The 26,540-nt window shown below is 40.5% G+C and overlaps 3 protein-coding genes across 8 annotated transcripts in view; 1 reads left to right on the top strand and 2 right to left on the bottom strand.

Annotated features, from left to right (window-relative positions):
* mybpc3 (myosin binding protein C3) overlaps positions 1-17,897 on the bottom strand; it is a 52,312-nt gene extending 34,415 nt beyond the window's left edge. The window contains exons 1-4 of the mRNA XM_083791410.1: positions 17,759-17,897; positions 13,592-13,786; positions 6,590-6,667; positions 5,156-5,304 (exon numbers count right to left, since the gene is read on the bottom strand). Coding sequence (XP_083647536.1) covers positions 5,156-5,304; positions 6,590-6,667; positions 13,592-13,786; positions 17,759-17,783 — 447 coding nt within the window. The 5' untranslated portion in view covers positions 17,784-17,897. The remainder of the gene's footprint in view (positions 1-5,155; positions 5,305-6,589; positions 6,668-13,591; positions 13,787-17,758) is intronic.
* Positions 1-26,540, top strand: part of mettl15 (methyltransferase 15, mitochondrial 12S rRNA N4-cytidine) — a 350,818-nt gene that overhangs the window by 233,542 nt on the left and 90,736 nt on the right. The gene's annotated exons all lie outside the window — the stretch shown is intronic.
* spi1b (Spi-1 proto-oncogene b) lies at positions 19,369-25,799 on the bottom strand. Of its 6 annotated transcripts, none has more exons than XM_083759159.1 (6): positions 25,440-25,799; positions 24,895-24,985; positions 23,664-23,836; positions 23,070-23,309; positions 21,895-22,045; positions 19,369-20,377 (listed from the first exon to the last, which is right to left on the bottom strand). In XM_083759159.1, exons 1-6 carry the CDS (start codon positions 25,479-25,481, stop codon positions 20,076-20,078), a joined length of 999 nt encoding a protein of 332 aa, XP_083615285.1. In that variant the 5' UTR covers positions 25,482-25,799; the 3' UTR covers positions 19,369-20,075. The 6 variants fall into 6 exon arrangements, with proteins under 6 accessions (XP_083615285.1, XP_083615286.1, XP_083615287.1 ...); XM_083759160.1 differs by having other exon boundaries at positions 19,369-20,374; XM_083759161.1 differs by having other exon boundaries at positions 21,904-22,045.

Here is a 26,540-nt window from a genome sequence, read left to right as displayed (position 1 = left end):
GATACAAGTATACAAGATGATGAACATACACTGGAACAACAACAGGCCGAGCATCATGACAGATATTAACAACATTGTCATTACATCATGACCAAGTACAAACATGCACTTGAAAATAGTAAATAGTAAATAGTAGATAGTAAATATAGTAGATAGTAAATAGTAAATTTGCCGCATGATGTAAGGAAAGAGAGAACATTCAGAACAATCGGAGGCAGTTAGAAACAGGAGCATGGTGTTTGGAGATGAATAATGATAGACACTTTAAAAATATTGAAGGAGTTAATGGATCTGAGGGAACTGGGGAGATTGTTCCAGTCGACAGGAGCTTTCAATTTAAAAGCACGCCGACCAACTACTTTTCTGATGTTGGTGGGGACTATAAGGTAAAGATGGTCTGTGTGCCTCAGGTTGTATGGTGAGCTGAAGGGACGTAGATATTGTTTTAGATATTCCGGGTAATTAAAGTATATGCATTTAAAGACAAATAATAGCCAGTGAGAGTGTCTTCGAGCTTTTAGTGTTAGCCAGTTGAGGGACTCATACATGGTACAATGGTGTGTCATATAGGGACACCTCAGTATAAATCTACAGAGATTGTTATATGTTACGTTGAGGGGATAGAGGTGTGTATCGGAGGTATTTTGGTAGACAATGTCAGCATAATCTAGGATAGGGAGAATTAGTTGCGAGATGATTCTTTTTCTGACCTGAAGGGTGAAACAGTTAATAGATCGATAGAGAACTTTCAGGCTGAAATTTACTTTCTGGATAACAGAGGTGATGTGAGGCTTGAATGTGAGTTGAGGGTCGAGCCAGAGGCCGAGATATTTAAATTCGACAACCTTTTCGAGCTGTGAGCCGTCAGCAAATGTAATTGCTAGAGGCAAAGAAGTTGGTATTGTGGAAAAGAGCATGCTAACAGATTTATTTTTATTTAATATCAGCTTGTTAAGATGGAACCATCTTTGAACTGCATCAAAGTCAGCCTGTAATGTACGCTGGATTTGGGAAATGTCAGAATTTGATGATTAGATGACTGTGTCATCGGCATATAATTGAATTTGGCAATCGGAACAGATTGTGGGCAGATCATTTATAAAAATCGAAAAAAGCAGAGGCCCCAAGGAAGAGCCCTGGGGTACGCCTTTCTCCATAATTCTAAATTCCGATCGGTTCCCCTGATACGAGACACACTGACGTCTAAGATGGAGATATGAGTTAAACCAGAGAACTGATTCTCGGGAGAGACTAATGGAGTGTAATTTGTCGAGGAGTAGGTAGTGGTCTACAAGATCGAATGCCTTGGTAAGGTCGATAAATATAGCACCTGTGAGCATGCCGTTTTTTTTTTTTTTTTTTATATTATTTTGCGGCTTACGCCTTTTATTGATTTTTGAAGGGACAGACAGTAGGCTGACAGGAAACAGGAGAGAGATGGGGGGATGACATGCAGTAAAGGCCGTGTCGGGTCCGGGAGTCGAACCCGCGGCACACTGCGACTGGATTACCAGTCCGGTGCCCAGACCGTTACGCTACGGCCTGGGCCAGCATGCCGTTTTCAAATGATGATAACGTATCATTTGTAAATTTTAGGAGTGTTGTAGTTGTGGAAAAATTGGGTCTGAAGCCAGATTGAAATGGAGATAAAATGTGAAAATTATTGGCATACTTGGAGAGTTGATTAAAGATTAACTTTTCAAATATCTTTACTGTGCTATTTATAATAGAAATTGGTCTATAGTTGTTGAGATCGTGAGGATCCCCAGCTTTATGTAGGGGGGTGATACTGACACATTTCCAGAATGAAGGAATTTCACATGTTGATAAAGAAAGATTAAATAAATCAGAGAGTGGGAATGAGAGAATGTGAGGTGCAATTTTCAGGAATTTGATCTCTAAACCATCGGGACCAGCAGCACCTGACCGTAACCCCCGGATTGCCAGTTCGACATCAGTTGGAGTGATTTTGGCAAAAGAGAAGGAGCTACCAACTCTGGGGTTATTCGGGGGGGGGGGGGGGGGCATGAGAATAAGGTGGGCCTGATTGGGAGCTGCAAACAGAGGAGAAGTGGTGACTAAAAGCATTGGCTATTATGGAAGGATCGCCAGTTAGCCCGTCATTGATCTTAATGAGATTAGGACTTTTACTTGTTTTGTTAAATATGTTGTTAATTCTGTTCCAGAATTTTTTGGGGTTGTTGAAATCATTATTTAGGCAGTCCTTGTAGAAATTTGCTTCGGCATTTCTAGTTTTGGTTTTACATGTGTTCCTTAAATGTTTATATGTATTCCAGTCAGACGAATCATTTGATGATCTATATTTTAGCCAGGCCTTGTCTCTCTGTTTGAACAGTTGAATGAGTTCACCATTAATCCAGGGTAAGTGTCTACCTTTAACCTTGATGGAAATCCAGGGGGCATGTTTGTCTATGACTTTGTTAAGTTCTGTATAGAGGAAGTTCCAAGCGTCTCCAACCGAAGGTATTAATTGAATGTCGTTAAATTAATGTCAGTTAATGTCGAGTAAATCATCGGTAAAAAGTTCATTGTTTAAATTTTTAAACTGTCTTACTTTTATGTATCTTGGTGGTAAACGAGGTAATTGGATCTTCCACACACAAAAAATGATTGAATGGTCACTGAAGCAGTCGGGTAATACCCCGGATTTTGTAATTCTGTCTGGATGAGAGACAAGAATCCAATCTAGCAGAGATTTAGTTAAATGAACAGGATCGACTCTGGTAGGTTCGCTAATGAGTTGGGTGAGATTACTGCTGTTGATAGTATTACGGTCCTTGGATGATGATCTTTCAAGCCAATTTCGGTTAAAGTCCCCCAAAATAATGTTTTCATTTAGCCGATCTATAGAATTGATAGTGGAGAAAATGTGTTGTAGGCCTATAGATTCGGCGGGAGCATTTGGAGGTCTATAAATATTTCCTATCACCAAGTGTTTATTTTCATGAAAAAGTATTCTTATGAATAGGCATTCAAAATGCACAGGGTTCACATTTGGGTTAACCAACTCAGAGGCTAAGTGAGGAGAAACATAAGTCGCTACACCACCTCCTCTTGTGCCTCTATCAGCTCTATACAACACATAGTCATTAAGTTGGACAGCATTGTCTGGGATAGAGTCAGTCAGCCATGTCTCCGATAGAGTGATTACATTAGGTTTATTATACTCGACCCAAGCCCTTAAAAGGTTGATTTTGAGGAATAAGCTCCTAATGTTCACATGTATGATATATAAACCTTTCATAGTTTATGAATTTCAGGAGTAAAGATAAGGGGATGTCCATCAAATACGTGTACATGTGTATACATTACAGGAAAATAACAGTAATGAGCTGGGCTGATGGTGGGAAGAGCAGCGCACGGGAGAGCACGAGACACACGCACGCACACACAAACGCACACACACACACAGACATCACAAGCGCACACACAAAAAATAAAAATAAAGACAGGGTGGAGCAGAACAATATGGAGCTCAGCGTCTAGCAGAACTGTCTGCAAAATTAATATATCAGGGGATAGCTCTGGAGCAAATAGTTTCAACGTTTACTGGTGGTTTTCTTAACAAAAATAAAATAAAATGAATAGTGATAATAATAATAATATATTTATCCCCTTTGGCAGGCTTTTTGCAACTTGCCTATAGCTCTTTTCAGAGCGCAGTACTCAGGTGTCGTAGTATTTCACGACAGTTCCCAGCACAGGAACTTACTTCACTGCAAGACGATTTACGGCATAAACAAAGATGGCGGCCTCCGTTCGACAGCTACTGTACATGCCGCTTCTCGGGACCGCAGTACTGATAAGCAATCAGTATGCAACTAGGCAAGTTCATGTAGAGAAAGTATAGATAGGCCTTACATGACGAGATGGAGAGAGAAAATGAAGTTTATCACCGGCAGTGTATGGAGATCTCACCGGGACACCGGGACGTCACAAAGGAAAGTCTCGGCGTCTTCGGGGCAGGAGAAGAATACGGGTTTGCCTTGGACTATTATTTTAAATCTACACGGGTAGAGTAGGGAGTATTGGAGGGTGCGTTCTTGGCATTTCTTCTTGATTGGGTCATACATTCGCTTCTGCATCAGGGCAGAACTGTAGTCTGCGTAGATATGGATATGTCTCCCCTTGAACAGCAGCTCACCCTTCTCCCGGGCAAGTCGTAGGATCCTCTGCTTATCCTGGAAATTAAGAAATTTCACCAGGATTGGCCTCGGGCGCGAGGGGGAAGCCAGTGACTGAGGTCAGGCTGTCCAAATGGATTGTGGAGGCCATTCAGATGTCTTACTCCAGCAGAGGTACTCTACCACCTGTGGGGTTGAGGGCTCACTCTACCCGCAGTGTGGCAGCATCCTGTGCTCTATACAAGGGCATATCGATACAGGATGATTGTTTAGCGGCGAACTGGTCGTCGCCTTCAACTTTTGCAAGGTTTTACAACCTGGCCGTTACTGAGCCCTCGGTGGCTCATGCAGTCCTGCAAGTTGCTGAGGAGTGTGGGAACCACCCTCAGGCCCCCTAGTTCTTGTCCTCAGGGACTCATCAGTTAGGGGTTGAGACCAGACCAGTATGGTCAGGTCAGAGTCTGGGCAACTTTGGTTGCCAGCTCCTGGCAAGTGTGCAAGGTCCTTGGGTCAGGGACCCGTTGGACCTTGAGATTATAAACCTATCTGTCCAATCAGACCGAGGTCAGGGTAGATTGATAAATCCCAGGGGAGGTGTGTTCAACGTCCGAGGACGGGTTCAACCAGGGATGGTTTCTCTCTCTCTCTCTCTTAGTGATAACGAAGGGAGTGTATGAGTCTCACATGCGTATCTAGAAGCAAATGTTGAAGGTTAAAATAACTGTAGGTTATATGATAACCATGGTTATTTAACCAATACATTTGCGTTAGATACGCCAGGTGGCCCTTCTCGCTTGCTTGTGCAGAAGAAAAGGGTTTATCCGGGGTGAGAAGCGGAAGTCGTGGAGGGGTTTTATGCCCTCGCACGGGAGCACGCTGTGTCATCGCACAAAGATCCCGAGGCCTTAAAGGTACAGGCCTCGTGAATGTATGGAAAGATTTTTCTGTAAATAAGAACAATTGGGATGTTCTCACATGCGTATCTAGAAGCAAAAATAACATAAAATTACCTTATTGTTCCGGTCGTATTGCTCCTTGATCTGCAGATGTTTCCCAGTTTTGCTGGCTAGGTCCATCCATTTCCCCTTGAACCACTTGCAGGTGGGTTTCTTCAATAGTGATTCAGCATTCACCTTAGCCACAAATGTAATATTTTCACCTGCACAGAAAAATAAATATATATTTTCAGTGATGTTTTCAATGTAATGAGTCCCGGGATGCAGGGATGGTCTTTTAGATGAGTCCCAGGGACATTTTATGAGTCCCACTTCAACAATGTTATAGGAGTCATGCCATTTTTACAAATTGCAGCATGTAACTCCCATTTCATTGTATATGGTTATAATGTGGTTATATTGATGTAGAAAACAGAAGAAGAATTATTATCATAACTAAAGCTAGCAAAATAAATGATATTTTAATCTCTGTATTCTACCACAAATGGGTAGTTTTACACCTCATATACAATATTTGAATTACAAAATATGATTCAATTTATTTTTTGAATCAGTAAATGCTTGATGATCATTTAAATTATGACATTGTTTCAGCCTTAATTTGATACTAGAATTTCAGGCTTTCAAATCCATGCAGCCATATATTGCACTGATCTGAGCAATAGCCACCGCGTTATGACCATTGGAAGTGTTAAAGGTATATTCAGTGATTTCACTCAAAAAACCTTAGGTTTCGTTTTTGGCTGTGGGACCCAGCCTTTCATCCAATCAGGATAGAGTCAAAAACGAAACCTAAGGTTTTTTGACCCCCAGGGGTTAACTGGGGACAGGGAGGAACTCCTTATATGGCCAGCACACTCTATAGTAGGGAGGATTATCACAACAAAACAAAAAAATAAGTGATATTTGAATTAAGTGAAATCACTGAATATACCTTTAAACATTGCTGTAGTGCACTAGAAAGTGCACTACAGCAATGTTTAACGTAGCGTTTAGTGCCACGTTTGGTTCAGATTGGCGCAACGGTGTGCCTGTGGCCCCCAGGGGCCCCTGGCATGGCCCCGTGGCCGTGGGGCCCTGACGTGGCCCCTGGGGGCAACGCTTGGGCCCTGATGGGTCAATTGTCGTCGGGATCGGGACTCAAACGCGTTGGTCCAGCTGTCATTAGACCGACAACCTAACCCAAACCCCTATCCTAACCCTAACCGCAAGCATGGCGCAACGCATGTCAGACTAACGCATATCGGACACGTGCGCACCCCCTTATTTTTCTTCTTTTTTGAGTACCAGTAGGGGCACTGTTGTGCCAGAAACAGAGAGAGAGAGAGACAGTGCTGCACTGTTGCCAGAGAGAGAGAGAGAGAGAGATGCACCACTCAGTTCACACTGGTGTGATTTTTTTTTTACAAGTAGCTTTTAGCAGAAAATGAGACATGGCCCTATTTAAGAGATCATTATTAGTTTGAGCATTTTGGATCTGCCACTTACCAACAGCGACTTCTGCAGTCTGGGGTTTCTCAGTAAAGAGACCAGTGAGGTCCTGTCTAGTGTCTGGAGGCTGTCCATCTGAAAGTGCAATTTCAAAACAAAATCCATGTTAGAAAGAGTCATCATCATTTGGGTTATTGTCATTCTGGCCAAGATGTAGTAAAGGCAATGGGGGGGGGGGGGGGAGTGGTCAACCTCAAACAAATTGCAACAGAAACGCTTTCAACTTTTTTTGTTTCATAAATATATTAGTAACAACATATCAAAAGCACTGAGAAATCCAAATAGGCGAACATATTGAAAAATGCAAAAATAGGTGATGTACCATTAACAACCTAGCAGTCATCATCACAAATGTGATGGTTATCACATTTGGGCAAGTGGCTATGGCCGTTTTTAGCCCAAGTATTGTTTTTCATCCAAAACAAATGTGTGCAATGGATTCAGAATCATGAAAACCCTCTAGTTTGACACCTCACATGCTGTACTGTACTTAAATCAGAATTACATTTTGAGAATTTTGCCTTATAGCCTATAGGTTGTTAATGGCACATCACCTATTTTAATAATTATTGTCTCCACCAGGCTGAAGGCATGTGGGGAGAGTATGTTTTGCACTCCGTCCGTCCGTGTGTCCGTCCGTCCGTGTGTCCGTCCGTGTGTCCGTCCGTCCGTCCGTCCGTGAGCAGCTAATCTCGGCCACCGTTAACCCGGTCGATGCAAAATTTTGCACACACACTCCCTGGATGCCAACGATGAACCTCTGCCCCAAACTTTCCAGAACGGCCTGTTATAGCGCCACCAGGAGGCCGCTTTGTGCAAAACAAGTTTTTGCACAGTACACCTACAGATTTTGTCCAAACATCACGCAAATTGGTACACAGTCTCTCTACAGCCATTCAACGAAACCGGTCTTTCAGATTTCTCACACTCCATCCTGATTGGTTAAGATTGGCTTCCAAAATTCACAGGAGTGCTCAGTTTCAAACAAAATGCTGCTAATCATGAACACATCGCGTGATTTCCGTGAAATTGTGCACCCACATTCCCACTAGGCCGACGACGAAATGCCACATGAACAATTTCAACTCAGCCTCAAGGTGGCGCTATACGAAATGCCACATGAACAATTTCAACTCAGCCTCAAGGTGGCGCTATAACTGGCCCAAAAGTGTTTTTACCTCTAACTGCACTGATCTGTGGATAACTTTGTATGCCAACTCCCTAGAGGCCAAGGAAAAACCTTTGCCTGGAATTTTTCACATCTGCTCTTTATAGCGCCACCAGGAGGCCGACATATGTAAAACACATTTTCTATTATTACTCCTTCACATTTTATCCAAATTTCACGGAAATCGGTACACATGATCTCCATAGTCATGTGATCAACACGGAGCGGCACCATTTCCCATCTTCCATCCTGATTGGCTAAGATTGGCTTCCAAAGCTCACACGATTCGTCCATTTCCAAAAAAGGCCACAAATCACAAACACAGCATGCAATTTCCGTTAAATTATACACGCACATTTTCACTAGGCCGAGGACTACATGCCACAATTTTTTCCTCAAAATCAGCCTCACGGTGGCGCTATAACAGGCCAATTCCTGTTTTTAGCTATAACTGCATCGATCTGTATACAACTTATGTATGCACACATGGAAAAACATTGTACCTGCATCCCTCCAACACGAACCTCCAGCCCAAATCTTCCTCAACAGCCTGTTATAGCGCCACCATGAGGCCACAACCTGACCTGCCCTGGTGGAGACCTGTGCCGATTGGCACTTTATCTAGTTCAATATGTTCTCCTACTGGGATTTCTTAGGACATTTGATATGTTGTTTAATACTAACATATTTATGAAACAAAAAAAGCAGCTCAGAGATGTTGAGAATTACATCCAAGCTGGAAAGACAACTCAATGGCGCTGCCAAGAATAATATAAGGAAAATACTTGCACTGCATTGTACTGTTTTAGTTAAATGGCGTATCAGCACCCTCTACAGGCTCACACACTGTCTTGAGGCAGTTGGTCAGTGGTGGGTGCCAGTGCCACTATGGGTGCCATGGTCACAACAAGCTATTCATCTCTCACAGGAACTTCACAGAGATACTATTTACTGTATGTACCTTCAAGAAAATCAGAAATCAAGCTGCAGAACACAACAGGCAACAAAATGTTTATGCTGTGCCATTTAAATTAAAACATGAAACCTGAAATATTGGGTATATGGCAACATGAAAAGGCATGCCTATAATCATGGATTATTATTATATATTATTATTATTTTATCCCCAAAATAGAAAGTATGATGTCCTAATCACGTTTGTGACAGATAAGTTAACTAACTAGACAGTTTAGGGCATTTTCACATGCTTTGTTTCAGCCTATCTCAGTCCAGGGTCATGACTGCAATTAGGCCTATTGTACTTGGAAGTACAAATAAATGTGCTTACTTTAGAGTAAATGACAGGAACATGTTTTAACTTTCCATCAATTAAATACATTAAGTAAAACATCATAGTATGAACATCATATTCTCATGATATGATGTTCGACTGTTTGGCATAGTTAAGTAGTGTAATGCAATAAGTGTTCCATATCACCAGGCAAGTAAACAATATTGCACGTTCAGATATTAAAGTAGGCAAATTGCTGGCAAAACAACTTTGCTCCTTTGTACAGATCAGTTATCGATAATAATTTTAATTCAGCTGGATGATTGGCAGGAAAACACTGTACACAAAGCAGAAACAACATTTAATTTCATTTTGACTGCGTTGATTTGAAAGATTAGGAGAAGTAATGTTTACCTAAAATCATTGCTTTGGGGCTACTGTAGGCCTACTGTGAATGTAATAAAGTACAATATGCTTTGTGGGTCTATATTAAGAGCAAAATCCATATTTAACATTTTAAGCGAATATCCAATAATTTTAATTAAATAATAGAAACACCTGTGCTGCGAGATGGACGGACACAGAAAGTGGCAGAGATGGATGCCATGCAGCACAGAGAGAGTGAAACATACCGTATACAGTATAGCCTTTTTTCTGGGCCATGGCTGACATTGGAACGCCCCTATCGATGACATTGGTAACCACTCATTGGTAGCCAGTTGGGCTACCCAGTTTTACTGGACCTTAAAAAGGTTGCCTTTGCATTGTGTATTTATTATGGGATGTTTTATAGAAGTGAGTCTGACCCTCAGGTGATTTACAGAAGTGAGTCTGACCCTCAGGTGATTTACAGAAGTGAGTCTGACCCTCAGGTGATTTACAGAAGTGAGTCTGACCCTCAGGTGATTTCATTGAAATGGTAACCTCTGAAGGCTGATTTTCACTTGCCCAATCAAAATGGAGTGGAAATGAAAAAAACGTAGACTATGACAACTATGACAACGTCGTAGACTATGACAACATCCATGGACATTGATTAGCCTGGTAAACCGCATCGCAGTCGCGTGAATTCACATTCTGCAGACCAGTCTGGACCCAATCGCTCGCTGGATGTTTTGTAGAAACAAAAAAGTGGAAGAGCCGATCAGTGTCTGTGTTCAGGGCCCAATGATTGACAGACAACGCCCACCCAGCACTTGGAGACTGGTATGCAGAAGATGCATGATAATGCAGGCTATAGGACACTGATATCCACACCCTTGAAAAACAGAAGCACTCCATTCATTTCCAAGAGTCAATCAGTGTCTGCGTTCACTTTAGTCTTCAGGGCCCTGTGATTGACAGACAACGCCCACCCAGCACTTGGGCCCAGACTGGTATGCAGAAGACACATGATATTAAATGTGAATTCACACAACTGGAATGGTTTACCAGGCTAGGACACTGATATTCACACCCTTGAAAGACAGAAGCACTTCATTAATTTCCAGAATCTAAAATCTATCCATCTATCCCTCCTTATTGGCTGACACCTTCTCTCTCCTGCCCTCATTCTTAGGTCGGCCATAGCGAGGGACCATCTGGTAAATCAAAGGTCACCGCCGGTTTGTCTCCGGCCTCGGTCACATGTGGAAACTCAAACTTGTGTCCCTGAACAGTACACTTAACCCCAAGATGTTTTGAAAATAAAGAGATCTATAAGCACACAATGTGTTGCGATTAGAGCTTGTAGATCGGCTATTTTCAAATGATGTACATGGTTAATGTGTTTAAACGTATTTGGGGATCCCTGGATAGGGATGGAGCTCGTTTAACGAGCATCTTATCGATCAGTCTTATCGAGCCGGCCAGCTGGGTTCTTATCAAGCCCACTATCGAGCATTTTCTATTATTTTGTAGAAAGACGGGAGATAACAAATTCTTAACAGAACCAGTATCTTTTGGAAAATAATATTGAAGAACCATCACTTTAAAAGCGTCATTTTGTTTACCCAGGCAGCGCTGGTTGTCAGGTATCAATACACTTTTAGACTGACATGTTTGTGCCAGCATGGGTGCCAGATGTATTTCTTGTTCGCCTCTTCACTTGATTGTTTAAACATGGACGTCATGGGCTGCTATGCTCGATAACAGGCTTGATAATCCCAACGCGTATTGATACCGGGTACTCAATAAGCTTGTCATCAGGTTTTGGGCTCCATCCCTACCCCTGGAACCCCCTCTATTGGCATAACTATCCTTGTTGAAATGATATGTCTCATACAACTGCAAATCATTCACTGCCCTAGTCATACACGCTGACAGCGGCTTTGGTCCCCTCCTCTCCAGTTTCACTGCTATGCCAATGACACACAGCTCTACCTCTCCATCAAGACCATCAATTCAGCCACCCATTCCACCCTCACCACCTGCCTCACAGATGTAAAAAAAACCATGGATGCACAACTCAACTGCATTAAAATCTGCATTTTCTTATTGGTCCCAACTCCCTCACCCATTCCACCCATGATGTTGATGAGGTGTATACTATAGAGGTATATAGTACATGCGGTTATGAAAGGGGCTTTACGAAAAAATCATTAACACTGTACTTCACAATGTTAATGATTCTAGGAAACACAGAATGGGGGGACTTTTTTATTATTTCCACTTATCAGCTCAACATGTTGAAAATGAGTGGAATTCCCCTGTAAGTCAGTCCTCCCATTAGTCCGACCTGTGCTGCGGGTTATAAATCACCCTGTGAGGCTTCCTGTGAGGTTAGGGTTTGGGATAGTGTTAGTAATGGTCGGACAAACGGGAGGACCAACAATATGCCACGCTACCTATAGTATAGTGCCACCCTTAGGCTAATGAGTAAGTAGAATCCATAGCCTCCTGGCATTCTTTATCTGTCTCTGTAGCTACAGTAATAACACCAGTAAGACGCCCTGAGGGCGAGAAGCAACCTCGCCCTAAAGGACGAGGTCGTCCTAGCTCATAGCGCGCCACCGAGTGGCACGCTACGAGCTTGTAGGTCTGCTATTTTTGAAAAATCGAAGAACCACTGACATAGAAACAGACATTTTTCAGAAAACTGTCAAGATGTAGAAGACATTTTTAGAATCTGATCTCAGGTCAAAATGGGTTAAGGTCCCAGACCAGTACTTACAGTACCGTACAACTTGCCAAACCCAATCCCTACTACTCATACGCTTAGTTGGCTCCCGGGACTGGACCCAGGCATGACCTTGTGGTCCAAAGGTAAGAGCTCTACCGACTGAGCTACCCTTGTCACCAAAATCAGTAGAGTTCATCCTCAGAGGAGCACGAATGTGTATAGCAATTGGAGAAGATTTTAACCTCCAAGGAGGTACAGACAGAAAACCAGATATCAATACCAATACGCGTTCGTTTTGCATGATTATGTCCATAAACTTGTGCCAACCTCTGGAATGAATACACAACAAATAGTTATAATTATCTATATGTTTTAATGATCAAAGCCCTATTAACTAATGTACATTTATGTTTGGTCCCTATCTCTACAACAATATAAATTGAGCCTATTACAATCATAATGAATCAAATATGGTTATACAATCAATGTTACCGACAGAAGTCACCGATTAAACCACCAGTAGACCTCTGGACTCCCTCTCTACGGTCTGAGGGAGTGAAGATTCCATGTGATCCAGAGATATTTAATATTTCCAAGTTTGTGAATATCGTCCAATCATAATCAGAAATAATTAATTTCTTCAGGGGGTCATCCTCCCTCTTTGAAGTGTCGCGTTGGCCCTCTCTTCCGGACTCTGCCCCCCTGGGTGTGTGGGTGTATGTGTCGATGTGTTCAATTAAATGTGCCAATCATTATGAGATCATCTTTTTTATACAGTATGTGTGTATGCTTTATTAAATGAGCCAGTCAGTATGTACTCTTACTTAGATCAACTAGTGTGTGTGTGTGTGTGTGTGTGTGTGTGTGTGTGTGTGTGGTGTGTGAACCCTGCACCCTGTGTACCTCCCCTGCCACTGCCACTTGTTTGCACAGTCCAGTCGAGGCCGACCTGCCCTGGCGACCTGAGAGAGAGAGTGCGTGCATGCACGAGCGTGCACACGTGTGGAAGACTGGGAGAAAGATACTACTTTATACTCTCTACTTCAATAAATATTTACTAATTCCATGATTTTAGCTTTAGTGAGGCCTGTTAATATTTAGTCGCACATTATATGATTACATATCCTTTTTCCCCTTATGATTACCTGTTTTATTTCTATTAAGATTAAACGTTTATTCCATACCCATAATGTAAATACTTTGATAATAGCTAGAGTGATAAATTATACCTTGGTACTACTAATTAGAGGTATTTATACCCTAAATATTTTAATAATCCTCCACAATTCAGCAAGATATCTTGTTCATGGTACCAAAGGTTTGGACTGATCGATCGACAGACTGACCTACAGCTATTCAAGAGAAAATGTTAATATAATGAGAATACTTCAATAGGGTGTACATGATGCACATGAATGAATGAATTAATTAATTAATTATTTCATTCATTCATTCAGTACTTCCACCAGGCTTGGGCTTATATTATATTGTGTGACCTACCATCAGATGGAGGACCATCACTGCCTGGAGCAGGGCTGGGTTTGGGTTCTGCTGCAACTAGGGCAGGGGTCTCCCCTGCTGTGGTTATGGGTTCTGCGGCGGCTGGGGCAGGTGTCTCCTCCCCTGATGCTGCTGGGCTTTGGTCTGCTCCATCAACTTTTGCTGGTGGGACTTTGCTTGTTTTCTTAAGGTCTACTGTATACCCAGCAACGTGGAGACAAACAGGCACAAATAAGAGGCATACAATGGCAAAATGTTCTATACCATTTTATCCATCAGTTGTCAAAAAACTAAATATTGATTAAACTATAATACAAATCCAGTATCGCTCAGTCAACTACACGCTTGTTTGTGTGATTTGATCTATTTGAATTCAATAATTATTGTCCAAATTGTTTTGTCAGAGCTCAAATATTCTTTGCCATGCCACCATCTGTTATCACCCAAACATTTCAGCTTTATCATCTTTAAATGGCGGAACAAGTTTCCATGCGCAGTGTGTTATCAGCTGCTTCTTATGCCTATTCTGAGCCACAGTCAAGTGGTGGCCGGTGAGTACTCATGAGGAAATAATCTGTTGCTGTATAGGGGTTAGGGTCACCTTGCCGAAGAGCAAGGGTACGGTTATGATATGAGCCACACACATTGGCCACAGGCAGCCATTTATCACTTGTGGACCCACCAAGACTATAGCCGAGTCACTGAATCTCTTTGCTTGCAGATTTAGCTTCACCTTATCAAATTAAACACATATCATTTGGAGAAGAGACAAGTATCACACTATGTCACACTTGGCCCACAGTTTGTGTAACATAATTTCACAATTATTGCATGCATTGCGTTGCTTTTCAATAAATGTTCAATAAAACGTGATTGTGAAACTGTCTACCAGTGGAGAAAATGCAAAGTGTGCAAAAAAAAAAAAAACTATTTTAGGATTGTTGTGCTTTTAGGCCTCTGTGTTAGATGCTGACCAAGACAGTGCATAGACAGTGTACATACTACATACTGTTTCCACACTATTGTTGTTTGTATTGAGTGCTCTTTTGACTGCATACCACACAGGTGAGTGAGGGCCTCAAGTGTACCGTACATCTGTAAAATCAAAGCCTCCCACCTTCCTTTGATATGACCTTCAGGTCAAACTTGACCTTTGAACCCCCAGCAATCACAGCATAGCTATTGGCGTCTTCTGTAGTGACCGCTTGTATGGTGAGAGAGTGGTTGTTTCCATCTGCCGTGATCACATACTTGTCGCCACTGGCAATATCCTTTGCGTTGCACTGCCATTTCACTTTTGCACCAGGTTTCTCTGTTTCTGCCTCAAAGACCACATTACACCCCTCTTCTGCCTCCTGAGTCTTTGGTTTCTTGACAAATGCTGAGACTAAATTGAAAGGGATTGTTCAAAATACAAATAAATCCTTTAAAATGTGTATTTGGTTTTGTCTTCTTTTTTGCCAAGGAGGTACAGCCATTCCCATTGAAAGAGAGGTTTTGCAACACTCAACACTCGTCGCGACACGATCGTATGGAGCGTGCTGCATATAAACACTCATTAAGAGGGTTCAACGCTGCTACACAGTAGTGATTGGAAGGTCACCCCATGGAAGGTAGGCCTACTTCCACATTCTTCTTGTTTTTATTGTTATCAGTGAGCACAAACACATTCCAAATTAACTATTGGTTTGTTTTGGCAATACATCATTGAAGATTGAATATTATATTTCTTGCCCTACTTTTACAACGAAAGTCTGCGGAAGTGTTGTAACTCTCCCTCTCAATGGTTCTAGGTACAGCTTGTTATGTTTGGACAAAACAGGACACCAATGATAATGCCATAAACCATAAATAATAGTAGACTCACCAGCGTTATCTTACAAACAAAAAGTGCCAGCTGTAACCTCCAGGGGATATGTCAAGTTAATTGTAGAAACACATCAAATGTATTTATATATTTATTTTCTTCTATTTTCTTCATCTTACGTAGTTTTAGTTTGCAATGCTTTGAAATACTTTGAATAAAATGGCACAAAGTATGACATCATTACATAATAAATATACAGCACATACTTATAACTATATATGAGAGAGCTTTTATCAGGATTAATTTAGTCATCTACAACTAATTTGTTAAGCATCCTGTTTCCGGTATGGTAAAGCCCTCTAAGCAGGAGTTGAATTAGTTATACATACTGCAGCTCCTGCACTATATGAGTTAACATGAAGCAAATGAATTCCACATGATGCAAGATGACCTTATGAGTTTAAATATAGAATACATATGTGCCATACTGTACTAATAAATGATCCCAGCAGCCTGCAATGGTGTCCCAGGTATCATAGTAGAGGGATTAGTTAGGCTCTATTTTTGAGACTCTGGAACCAGAAGGAATGATATGCTTGCAGCCTGAGACTTTCCGTTGTTGTGACAGCTCTCGTCATTTTCTGCTCGCAGTCATTCAATCATGTAAACCCCTCTCCTTTGGACCTGTTCTTATTTGAACTGCAAAAGTCATCAACTCCCTCAAGAGCACAGCTTCATATCAGCAACGCTGAGTGCTTAGGGATGTGTGAGGCCCAATGGCCTCATATAAACTTAACCCCAGTCCAGCATCTCTGGCCAGACACTATTTATATATTATATAATCTTTGCATTCTGGCCGTTACAAAGCCTGTCTATGAAGATGTCAATTTAAAATCAATATCTTCCACATATAATATATTAATTAATACAATATTTGTACAGACGTTTTCATCAATTATTTGTTTTATTACTACATTTTAATTAATTTCTACCTATTCAATATATACTCATTAGTCATTGCTTTTTGTTTTAATCAAGGTTCTATATTTTATTCAAATGTAAAGCCAGTAAATATTTTCGTAAAAGCTCACGAATGAAGTGAATAATAGGTGGTGAAATAATACAGTGTTTACATAATCTGTAAATCTCCTTTTGAAAACCTGGTATTGAGTTTCCTGCTGGTATTGAATACAGTGTAGTTGTTCAGCAAATCCCGAACGCTACAGCACTTAGCACACACACAAAATTGACTGGTTGGGCTGCATTCTGTCATCTGATATGTATAGCTTCTCACTAAACAGAGGCAATGCATTCTCATTGAGAGAAAATAACTGTGTAAAGTCATTTGTCAAATAGGAATCCTGTCAGGAATTTTTAGATCAGTGGTACACCATGAGTGATGCTTATTTTGTGACTGCAATGATGTCGGGAGCATAGCAGAGCCAGTCGTGTCTTGTCCCACCATAACTCTTACTAAACATGTGTTCCCTAGCTGTTCCACGAGTTCCTCTATAGTTAGCCAATCAAATAATCAGATCAAACAGGCTACTTATTAATAACCCATAAAATCATATGCTGTAAAACAAGGATTTCGGCTGTGATGTATTCTCTAGCCTGCACTATTGGATACTTGGGATGTCTAACTAAGCCAGGAAGCTTAGAAAGACATAAACTAGTGGAACTTTGTGGGTTTCAACAAGCCGAAAAACAACAACATAGGCCTACAGTATTATTACATGTTGCTTACAGTACAGTATGTGTTGCTTAACCTTTCATGATTCCTTCCTAAATGTACAGATGTTACGTCAATTATTAAAATGAGGGTGTTTTGGCTGTTTTATGCCATGTGTACATAAAACAGGCTGTATTGACCCCAATACATTACTTTGTACAGCTCTCAACAGTTTCTAAAAGTTTCTGATAGAATGAAAAGTTAGATGCTGCTCTTCATGGCTGTCAAAATAACTTGGTCACGTGACTTGATATAGCACATGACATACACAATACAGGTTACAGGAGACAGTGAATTATTTAAAATATATAATACGGTGCAGATAAAGTATGTAAGTTGTCATTGTTCATCTTATTCACATGCTTCTTGGCACTCAAAGTTCCATATAGGCTTGAGAGGGCTGTGGCCCAAATGTGTCTCTCACAGATGGTTGTTTGCAATGTTTGACATTTCTTACACTTAAAAGAAAATACACAAAAGCCTGGACAGATTCATGTATGTGTCTACATATTAAAACTAAGTACTGGGCAGTTCTAACACCAACACTACGTTAATAATACATTTGGGATTGTTGGGAAAATGTTAGTACTGTTTTAAAATCAGCTGAATGTAATCATTATGAACCTACCTGCTTTTTTGGCTGGCTCAGGCATCCTTAATTCTGTAGTCTCCTCCACAAACGTAACTGACTGCTGTCAGTCTTCTATGTACCTCAATGCCTTTGCCTTTAATAGAGAGGCCTCCCCTACCATCATTAACCGCACCCTCCCCTGTGTGACACTGTCTAGACCCAAGCCCTTGTCTGAACAAAGCAAAGTAGCAAACCCCAATGACCTCAGGCAGGCCATATTTCAACCATCCTTTCTTCCAACACCTCTGCTGCATGACAGGCCTTGAGAGGGAGGGGCCCTCTTGGAAGGCAGGGGTTAAAATAGAATAGACATGTGCTGAAAGGTTCTGCATTTCACCCCAGCCCCCCTCAAAACAGGTAGAACAAAAAAAGGAATTAGTCTGTCTGTCTGTCTGTCTGTCTGTCTGTCTGTCTGTCTGTCTGTCTGTCTGTCTGTCTGTCTGCTGTGCACTCAATGAGTGTTTATTACTGAGACTTGCCTCAGTAATAAACACTCATTGATGTATTTGAGGCCAATACTAGACTATATCATTCTATTATTATAATATAATAGAATGATATAGTAGAGGTCTTGGCCTATTCCATGTAATGAAATTCAAAGTAAAGGAATACCAGTACTGCTGTGTTATGTGTCGCTCAGCAATATTACATTTATGTAATAATGTTATTTATGTCAAATAACTCATACCACATTACCAATTTGTCAACAAAGTTTTCCTTTTCTGTACTAGATGTCTGTAATACAAACTGCTATTCCTGAGGGTGCTATCCCCTCCTATGCCCAGCTTTGTGTGTTTGTGTGTACCAAATTTTAGATGATTTGATTAGCACAGAACGCTATCCCCTCCTATATGCCCAGCTTTGTCTTTGTGTGTACCAAATTTTAGATGATTTGATCGGCTGAACACGGACTGATGATGTATGACGGATGGACGGACAGATTGATTGACTGACTGACTGACGGACTGACTGCTTTCATAGTAATCTGCGACCTACTGTTGCAACTAGTGCAGTATTGTTATCAGAGTACTTGGAGGAGTCGTGTGGAATTTCATATTTGGGCAAGGGTGACATCATATTGGATGGGACAACAGCAACTTATGTTCCTGCAGTACTATGAGATCATCAATATGATGTCTGTCATGATATCCATGTTTGCTTATAACCTCCATATCACGTGTATGTATGTGTGTGTGTGTGTGTGTGTGTGTGTGTGTGTGTGTGTGTGTGTGTGTGTGTGTGTGTGTGTGTGCGTGCGTGCGTGCGTGCGCGCGCGAGCGAGCGAGCGTGCATGAATGTGTGTAGGCATGCATGCGGGCAGGTGGCCCTGTATTTTCTCAGTAATCCTAAGTAGATCTCAGTGGATGTCCCCAGTGTTTATATGCAGTATCACCATGGCGTAGGGCATACTGGATGACTGGCCACGTCCAAATAAAAACTGGGTGACTGCATGCATGGTCACTTCCATCTCAAAGCGATATTGCAAAGTATAAAGGATTGCACTGGGTTTGAGTAAATGTACAAAACTGTGATGATGAGCCCGTGGATTAAGAATACTCTTCATAATAATAAGATAATCATCAACAGCATTTGTTTAAAAATTTAATTTTAATTTTAAAGATTTTAAGTGAAATACAATGGTATTAACAACAAATTAAAACTGATTTATACTTCAGCTAAAATCTATGTATTTCCAACAGAAAGAAAGTCCCTGGAGTCACTATAAATATCCTCAACCTATTAAAAGCTTCATTATGTACATTTTCAACAGCTATACATTCAGTGGAGAGTTTCATGAGATGTGTGCATTTAATGCTGGAGAGTTTTTTGTTTCTTTAAATATTGTGTTTGAATCAGTTATAGTGTATAATGAAAATGAGAACTTAAGTTAGTCCAACACAGGAGAGTCCAGAAAGTATGCAAATGATTATGCAAATTTGATTTATGAGATGTCTGAGGCCATCTAGTGGCTATTGCTTTTCTGGAAGATTCTGTTGACAAAACATTTACTAATGAAGGTGTGGTGAATGGTGATGTGGTGATAAATGACTATAGTCTTAAACTGGTACAGTATGTTAAACAGATGAGTCATTATAATTATGCTCAAACCATTATTGCGCAGTAGCTAGTTATGTGGAAAATACTGTGTAATGAAATGCATAATGGATAATTAGCCCACTTCTTAAAGGGACATACAGTGTCCTACCTTCAGTTGATTCACATACTGTTGCTATACAATACAATATTACGCTATTTACAAGATCAACAACGTGGAATAAACAAAAATGAAAATCATCCAGATACAGTATCTGCCTTACACGTATGGTTTCCTTCCCAGCACCTCACCACTGAACTGGTAAGTGAGCTTCTTCTTTATCTTCTTCACCTCTCCAGTTTTACCATAGTTGCGCAGAGCGCGAGCCATCTTTTGATAAGTCATTTTTTTGCGGTTGCCCTTTTGGAGCCCCCACCGGTTTGCGAGAGCCTCTTTGTGTTTGGATGAGAACTGGAATATCCCTTTGTCATGATCCACCCACCAGATACTGTCCTTCATGTCGCCATCTCTCAGTAGGTTCAGCAGGAACTGATACAGTCGGATCTTCTTTTTGTTGCCTGCTGGGGATTTTAAATAGGTTATCCATGTTAGTGACTACAGATTCAAGTACAGTTGTTCCTTAGTTAACTTTGTTTTCAAATATGATGCTTTGTATGGTCCCGTATAAAGTTTTATAGTCAGCCACACTGTATGAGATTGTCACATTGAGGTGCTACTGTATAACATTTTTCTTCTGTATAACATTCAATCTTTAAGTTTTTAACTGTAAATTGTAGAATCAAAATGGATTTGCATCTGGATTGCTTGAATTATGATGCCTCTACATGTTTACAGTAGGCCATGCCCATGGTGGCGCTATAACAGCCCACTGTATCTTTTGTCCTATTAATTTTGAACTGTAAACCTAAAATCTAAATATATTTTTTCCCTGGATTCCACACCCACAGATGTTCTCCCCCGTACATTTAGAGTAGCCAATTATTTATTACCTACAGTAAATTAAATGATTTTGTCACATTGTGTCCCTCACCTGCCGGTGAGGAGCCCCCAACAGGAGGATTCAGCACCTCTGACCCACTACTCCTGCCTTACACACTCCCTGCTGACAGGTGCCACGCACCCCAGCCAGGAGTAGGCTACATGCAGTAACAAATATCACCATCCCCATCTAGCTTCTTTTGTTACATTAAAACTAATTATTGCTGTTTACCAATTTAGTTTCATTGTATTTTGTCTCTAATGCAGTTTATCATTAGTCAACTACAGTTCAAATTATCAAATCTATCAGTGGAGATTAAATAAAGATGAAATAAAAGCATATTTGCATGCATGCTTGCCAGGGATTCTTGTTCCTTACTCCTCACTATTCTGGGGGGAACATTCACCAACAATAGGCATATCTACAAGCTCACAACGTGCTGCAGCTTGTAGATTGGTTGTTTTTCAAGATAGATAAGATAGTTGGTTTAGAGGGGAAAAGAGCTCCCCAATTATAGGGGCAGCTCATGTCCAGTTTCCTATGGAGGGTTTAAGTGGTTACCTATAGCTCACCAACTGTGGCAGAATGATTCTGAATGAATGTCTATACTAAGTATGGAGGGTTTAAGTGGTTATACCTAGCTCAACAGCTGTGGCAGAATGAATGTCTAGTTTACTAATATGGAGGGTTTAAGTGGTTACCTAGCTCACCAGCTGTGGCAGAATGAATGTCTAGTTTACTAATATTATGGAGGGTTTAAGTGGTTACCTATAGCTCACCAGCTGTGGCAGAATGAATGTCTAGTTTACTAATATGGAGGGTTTAAGTGGTTACCTAGCTCACCAGCTGTGGCAGAATGAATGTCTAGTTTACTAATATTATGGAGGGTTTAAGTGGTTACCTAGCTCACCAGCTGTGGCAGAATGAATGTCTAGTTTACTAATATTATGGAGGGTTTAAGTGGTTACCTATAGCTCACCAGCTGTGGCAGAATGCATGTCTAGTTTACTAATATGGAGGGTTTAAGTGGTTACCTAGCTCACCAGCTGTAGCAGAATGAATGTCTAGTTTACTAATATGGAGGGTTTAAGTGGTTACCTAGCTCACCAGCTGTGGCAGAATGAATGCGCTCTCTCAGACACTCTTCATCAGACACCTCCAGTGGTGGGCTTCGTCCTCCATGCTCCTCGTCATCAGAGCTTCGCTCCACCGGCGATTGGTGTGTGTAAACGGGTCGGAAGAATTGAACCTTGAACACATAAAAACTTGATTGTTATTGATTGAAATTATTCTGTTTGGAGACACATCTTGTGCTTTACACCAACTTTTTTAATATTTACACAATTTTGTCTAAAAGCTGTCATGAGGAAGAACGTGTAGAAACTCAACAATTTATAGGCAAGAATACCCCACAGGAATTCAAAGCCTTTGGCTAATGAACAATAGACACAAAGGGCTATATCTTGCACCTATTTTGAAAAACATTTTAAAATAGTTCAAAAAGCTACAATTAAGCTCATAACGTGTCAATGTAAAAAGGCTAGTTGAACTTTAAAATTGTTTCTCAAAATAGTAAACAATGGCAAATAAGTTTAGGAATAAGAGGTAAGGGGTGGCGCAAGATAGGGCCCTAAATGGCCTGATGTCTGACACAGGCACGCACGCACGCACGCACGGACACACGCACGCACACACGCACCATATTTTTTTTATACTCTATATATACATTTATAAATTACATTCAGCAGTCACATTTGAAGGCAATATATAGTGCATAACAGTGGCAGCCAACTTATGGTTCCATTGACCCATTCATTTTAAAATATTTATATCAATTATTTTAAGGCTAGAATGATGTCATCTTACTAAATCATGAAAAATATATATATATATGATATACTATTTATAAAATAGGCTACCCTTGTCATTGAACTTGGTTCAGAATCCTTCATTTGTGAAATAATTGGTGAAATTTAGCCCCACCCTTCTTCTGATTGGTCTTTTATGTTATAGTTTCTATCATTTGCCATAACCTTTGAACAGATTGTCATACAGTGTCATGAGCCACCTCACTCACTGGACTCATTTGCAAATCCTTTTTCATTCAGTAGAGTTACTTTGCTCTGCTTCCAGTTCTAATTGGTCTATATTTGCCTGTAACTTTATTTGATATTTGGTAATACTAATATCTGAAAATGTCTGTATTAACAGAGAGGAAGTGTGCAAGGATTGGAACATTACTCTATAATTTGTGTGGGGGGCTGGGGCCTTACTGCAGGTTTCTGTATAACATGGGGATATACCCCAATGTTAGGATCCGACAGGTCATGTGGTGTGAGGTTGGGGTTGTGGGGAGACTGCTGCAGTTCTGTGAAAAAGTTCTTCGCAAGGTTTTCAAATTGTAAGCGGTAGAATTCTTCAGACTGTACGGGGCTTCGTCCTCCATGTGCCTCGTCATCAGAGCTTCGCTGCACCGGTGATTGGTGTGGGGAAATGGGTCGGAACAATTGCACCTTTGAACACATTGAAATTGAAATTTGAAATTGTGACCAGGCACTTATAGACACTAATAGGGTGGGGGGAGAGACGCATGGGGCTATGGGGGTATTTTACATATAGGAACTGCATGCTTGGAAGATGGGGAGGTATGGGGTGAGGGTTGGGGGTTGTGGGCATGGGGGGTTTGGGGGTATAGGGGGCTTTCATGTAACAACTGCTTGGAAGATGCATGGGGAGATGGTCCAGATATCCATATTGTGCTTTTTCTAGTGTATATACGTATACAGTATGTAACCTACAGTAGCCTATGGATTTTAACTGTTGTTTTCAGGTTGAAACAGCCTATATTTTGTGGTGGGGGGCCTTACTGGTTGCTGTATAACATGGGGATATACCCCAATGTTGGGATCCAACAGGTTCTCCATGTCATGTCGTATGAGGTTGGGGTTGTGGAGAGACTGCACACTCTGCAGTTCTGTGAAGTGGCTCTCTGGGAGGGTTTCAAACTGGTGACCATGGTGAGGGTGGTACTCCCAATGATCTGAACAGAGGAGGACAGACATGTTACCCTTTTGTTTAACAGTGCAATATGTTGTTCCAAATCTGAGCACATTTTGAGACATCATGAGAACATTACAAAAATGACTGGAAATGTATTCAGTTGCAGATTTCTAGCTGAAACATTAACAAAAACACCATAGGGAGCTGATGAGTGTACTGTAACAAACTAAAGTGAAAATAATATATCAGCCTGAAGCTCTTTCCTGTTTATGTCATTGTTAGTATCGTTTTCAGTATGCATCCATTTTAAGGTCTTATATGTTTTCTCCTAAATTGTCAAATGCTGCCCTTTGAAAGAACTGAACACAAATGTTATAAATGCAACTAATGACATGATGTACTCATATTGTACAATAAATGTGTATCATAGAGTACATCAAGCATCAATTTATTGTACAGTACATGTATAAAAAAAACTGTTTATACAATAAAATGATCAGTGTTAATTTATCCATTTGTAACTCAGAGTGTACAAATGTAACCTAATGGGTCCATTTAGTTACATCTACATACATTTGTTAAACCACCATGCACTGAGATTTATTTTAAAAAAATCATGATGAGTGCAAGATGACTTTCTTTTTCAATAACGCGACCAACGCAACAACAACAGAAATGTTGCATTTTGGAAACATACTGTATATTCAAAGCAGTCGATTACAAAAGAAAGTACAGAACCGCTCCTCTATTAACAAAACCCCAAGGGCCGAAAGTTGTTCTATGTCTGTAGTTTTTAGCGGCAGACAGAAATGGCATCTGTTTCCTGTGCTCCATACAACACGGTGTGGTAGAATCCAGCTGCACCTACACTACACTACATACTGTTTCTGTACAATTTACAGCCTTGCCACATAATACAAATGTCTTTTAATCATTGTATTAAATTATTGATGAGTGTTTATTTATATACATGAGTTGATTATTGAGATAAGGATATTTTCCTTGTCTGTCCACAATACACTGGTTTCTTTTTGCATTGGTATATCATTGGAATAACCAGGGATTATTATGATTCATGTTGAGTAGAGTGAATCTCACCTGACTGAATATCTCCATCGAGGATATATGGATTATATGAATATTCTATTTGCTGCCTGTAGATTTCATTGTCATACATTTCTTCTGTTGGCTGCAAGGGAAAATAAGGAAACTGTAAGGAAATTATTTATTTTATGACAATATCAAACAGTATAATTAGTAAAGATAAGACTTACCTGCTATTAGTAATTTAATGTTTATATTGTTTATCAGTCAACTGTGCTGATCTGCAGTTTTTGGACATGATAATGCCAAAATAAACATGTTTTTGTCACCATTGACATACAGTGAAATACATTTCTATAGGCATATATATTTAATATTTTCTAATGGATTATTGTATAAAGCCAAATTACTGAAATGGACAAGATCATCACAAATAATCATTTGAAATTAATTATTTCTGAAAAATGCTGGCATCTTTTGAATGATAATTGTACTGCTTGCATTTAGCTTTTAATGTCTATCATAAACATTGATTTAACCCTAGATTACTGGACTGCGCTAGGAAATATTTGAGAAAAGAAAGTATTTGTTGTACTCACAGGCGAGATGAGGTAGCTCTCCATTCTGTATGGATGCAACATGGAGGATTCTTCTCCGGCCAACCGACTCCGTTTGCTTGCAGTAAGTAGTCTCTCACAATATTTCAAAACTTCTGCACCGTTGCACAATGTTTCAAAATTTCCTCTCACTCAACAAAACCTCCCAAAATGTCTTTCCCTTTATTATTTTATATACTAATTAAGTCTCACTATTCTTTGGGGCCTTCCCGGCCTTCTGTTGTATATAAAAAAGCTGAATTAAATAAACCCCTTGGTTAACGGTTTGACTGTTAAAATAGGAACTTTTGACTTCTGTAAATCTATGCGGTTGGGAGCACCAGAGTGTGTCTGGCAAAGGTTCCTGGCTATCAATGACTTGACAAGAGGTGACTATAGTCACTCACACATATAGTGTTGTCCCCTCCCTCAGCAGCCAATCACCATGAAGTGTCTTCATGGTCAAACTGGGCTTGAAACAAAAGTGATATCTAAACATCAACATATCATTACCCAATTGTGTTTCAACATTTTACCTTGGTGAATTCTTGCTCACCAAAAGCATTCCACATGCTTGACACCAAAAACATGAACATGATGGCTACTGTAGGTAGCACAGTGTCTCATTATCTGGAGCACAATGCAATGATTACCATGTAAGAGCCCAAATGCAATAGTAGGCTATATTATTAGTTTAGTTTAGTTTATTAGTTTTATTTGTACCAAAGACTGTAAACACACACACACAGGCACACGCGCATGCACGCATGCACGCACACACACACACACACACACACCCTCACACACACACACACACACACACACACACACACACACACACACACACACACACACACACACACACACACACACACACACACACACACACAGACACAGACACAATAAATGATATGTTGTTATATACTATAGGTGTATTAGGTCCCTTATTTGCATCTCACTTATACATATACCAATATAGCAAAAGGTTACTTGTCATAATGTCACGTTTGGCAGGTATGCTTTTCAACCACAGATATGTGACTCGTGACCACACATGATGGGAACATTTCCTACAACTTTAGGAGAGTGCTAATTCCATTGAAT

The sequence above is a fragment of the Protomyctophum parallelum genome (assembly GCF_964188405.1).
Source record: "Protomyctophum parallelum genome assembly, chromosome: 2".
Classification (NCBI taxonomy): domain Eukaryota; kingdom Metazoa; phylum Chordata; class Actinopteri; order Myctophiformes; family Myctophidae; genus Protomyctophum; species Protomyctophum parallelum.
This window is presented reverse-complemented; position numbering and strand designations above follow the sequence as displayed.

What these genes read in the sequence shown, in the direction of transcription:
- spi1b (XM_083759159.1), bottom strand. Translation starts at nt 25,481, where the DNA reads ATGTTGCATCCATACAGAATGGAGAGCTACCTCATCTCGCCT. An exon ending in AGAGCTACCTCATCTCGCCT is followed by an intron (nt 24,986 to 25,439) that starts GTGAGTACAACA and finishes TTTCCCTTGCAG; the next exon opens with CCAACAGAAGAAATGTATGA. An exon ending in ATGTTATACAGAAACCTGCA is followed by an intron (nt 22,046 to 23,069) that starts GTAAGGCCCCAG and finishes TATGTGTTCAAG; the next exon opens with GTTCAATTCTTCCGACCCGT.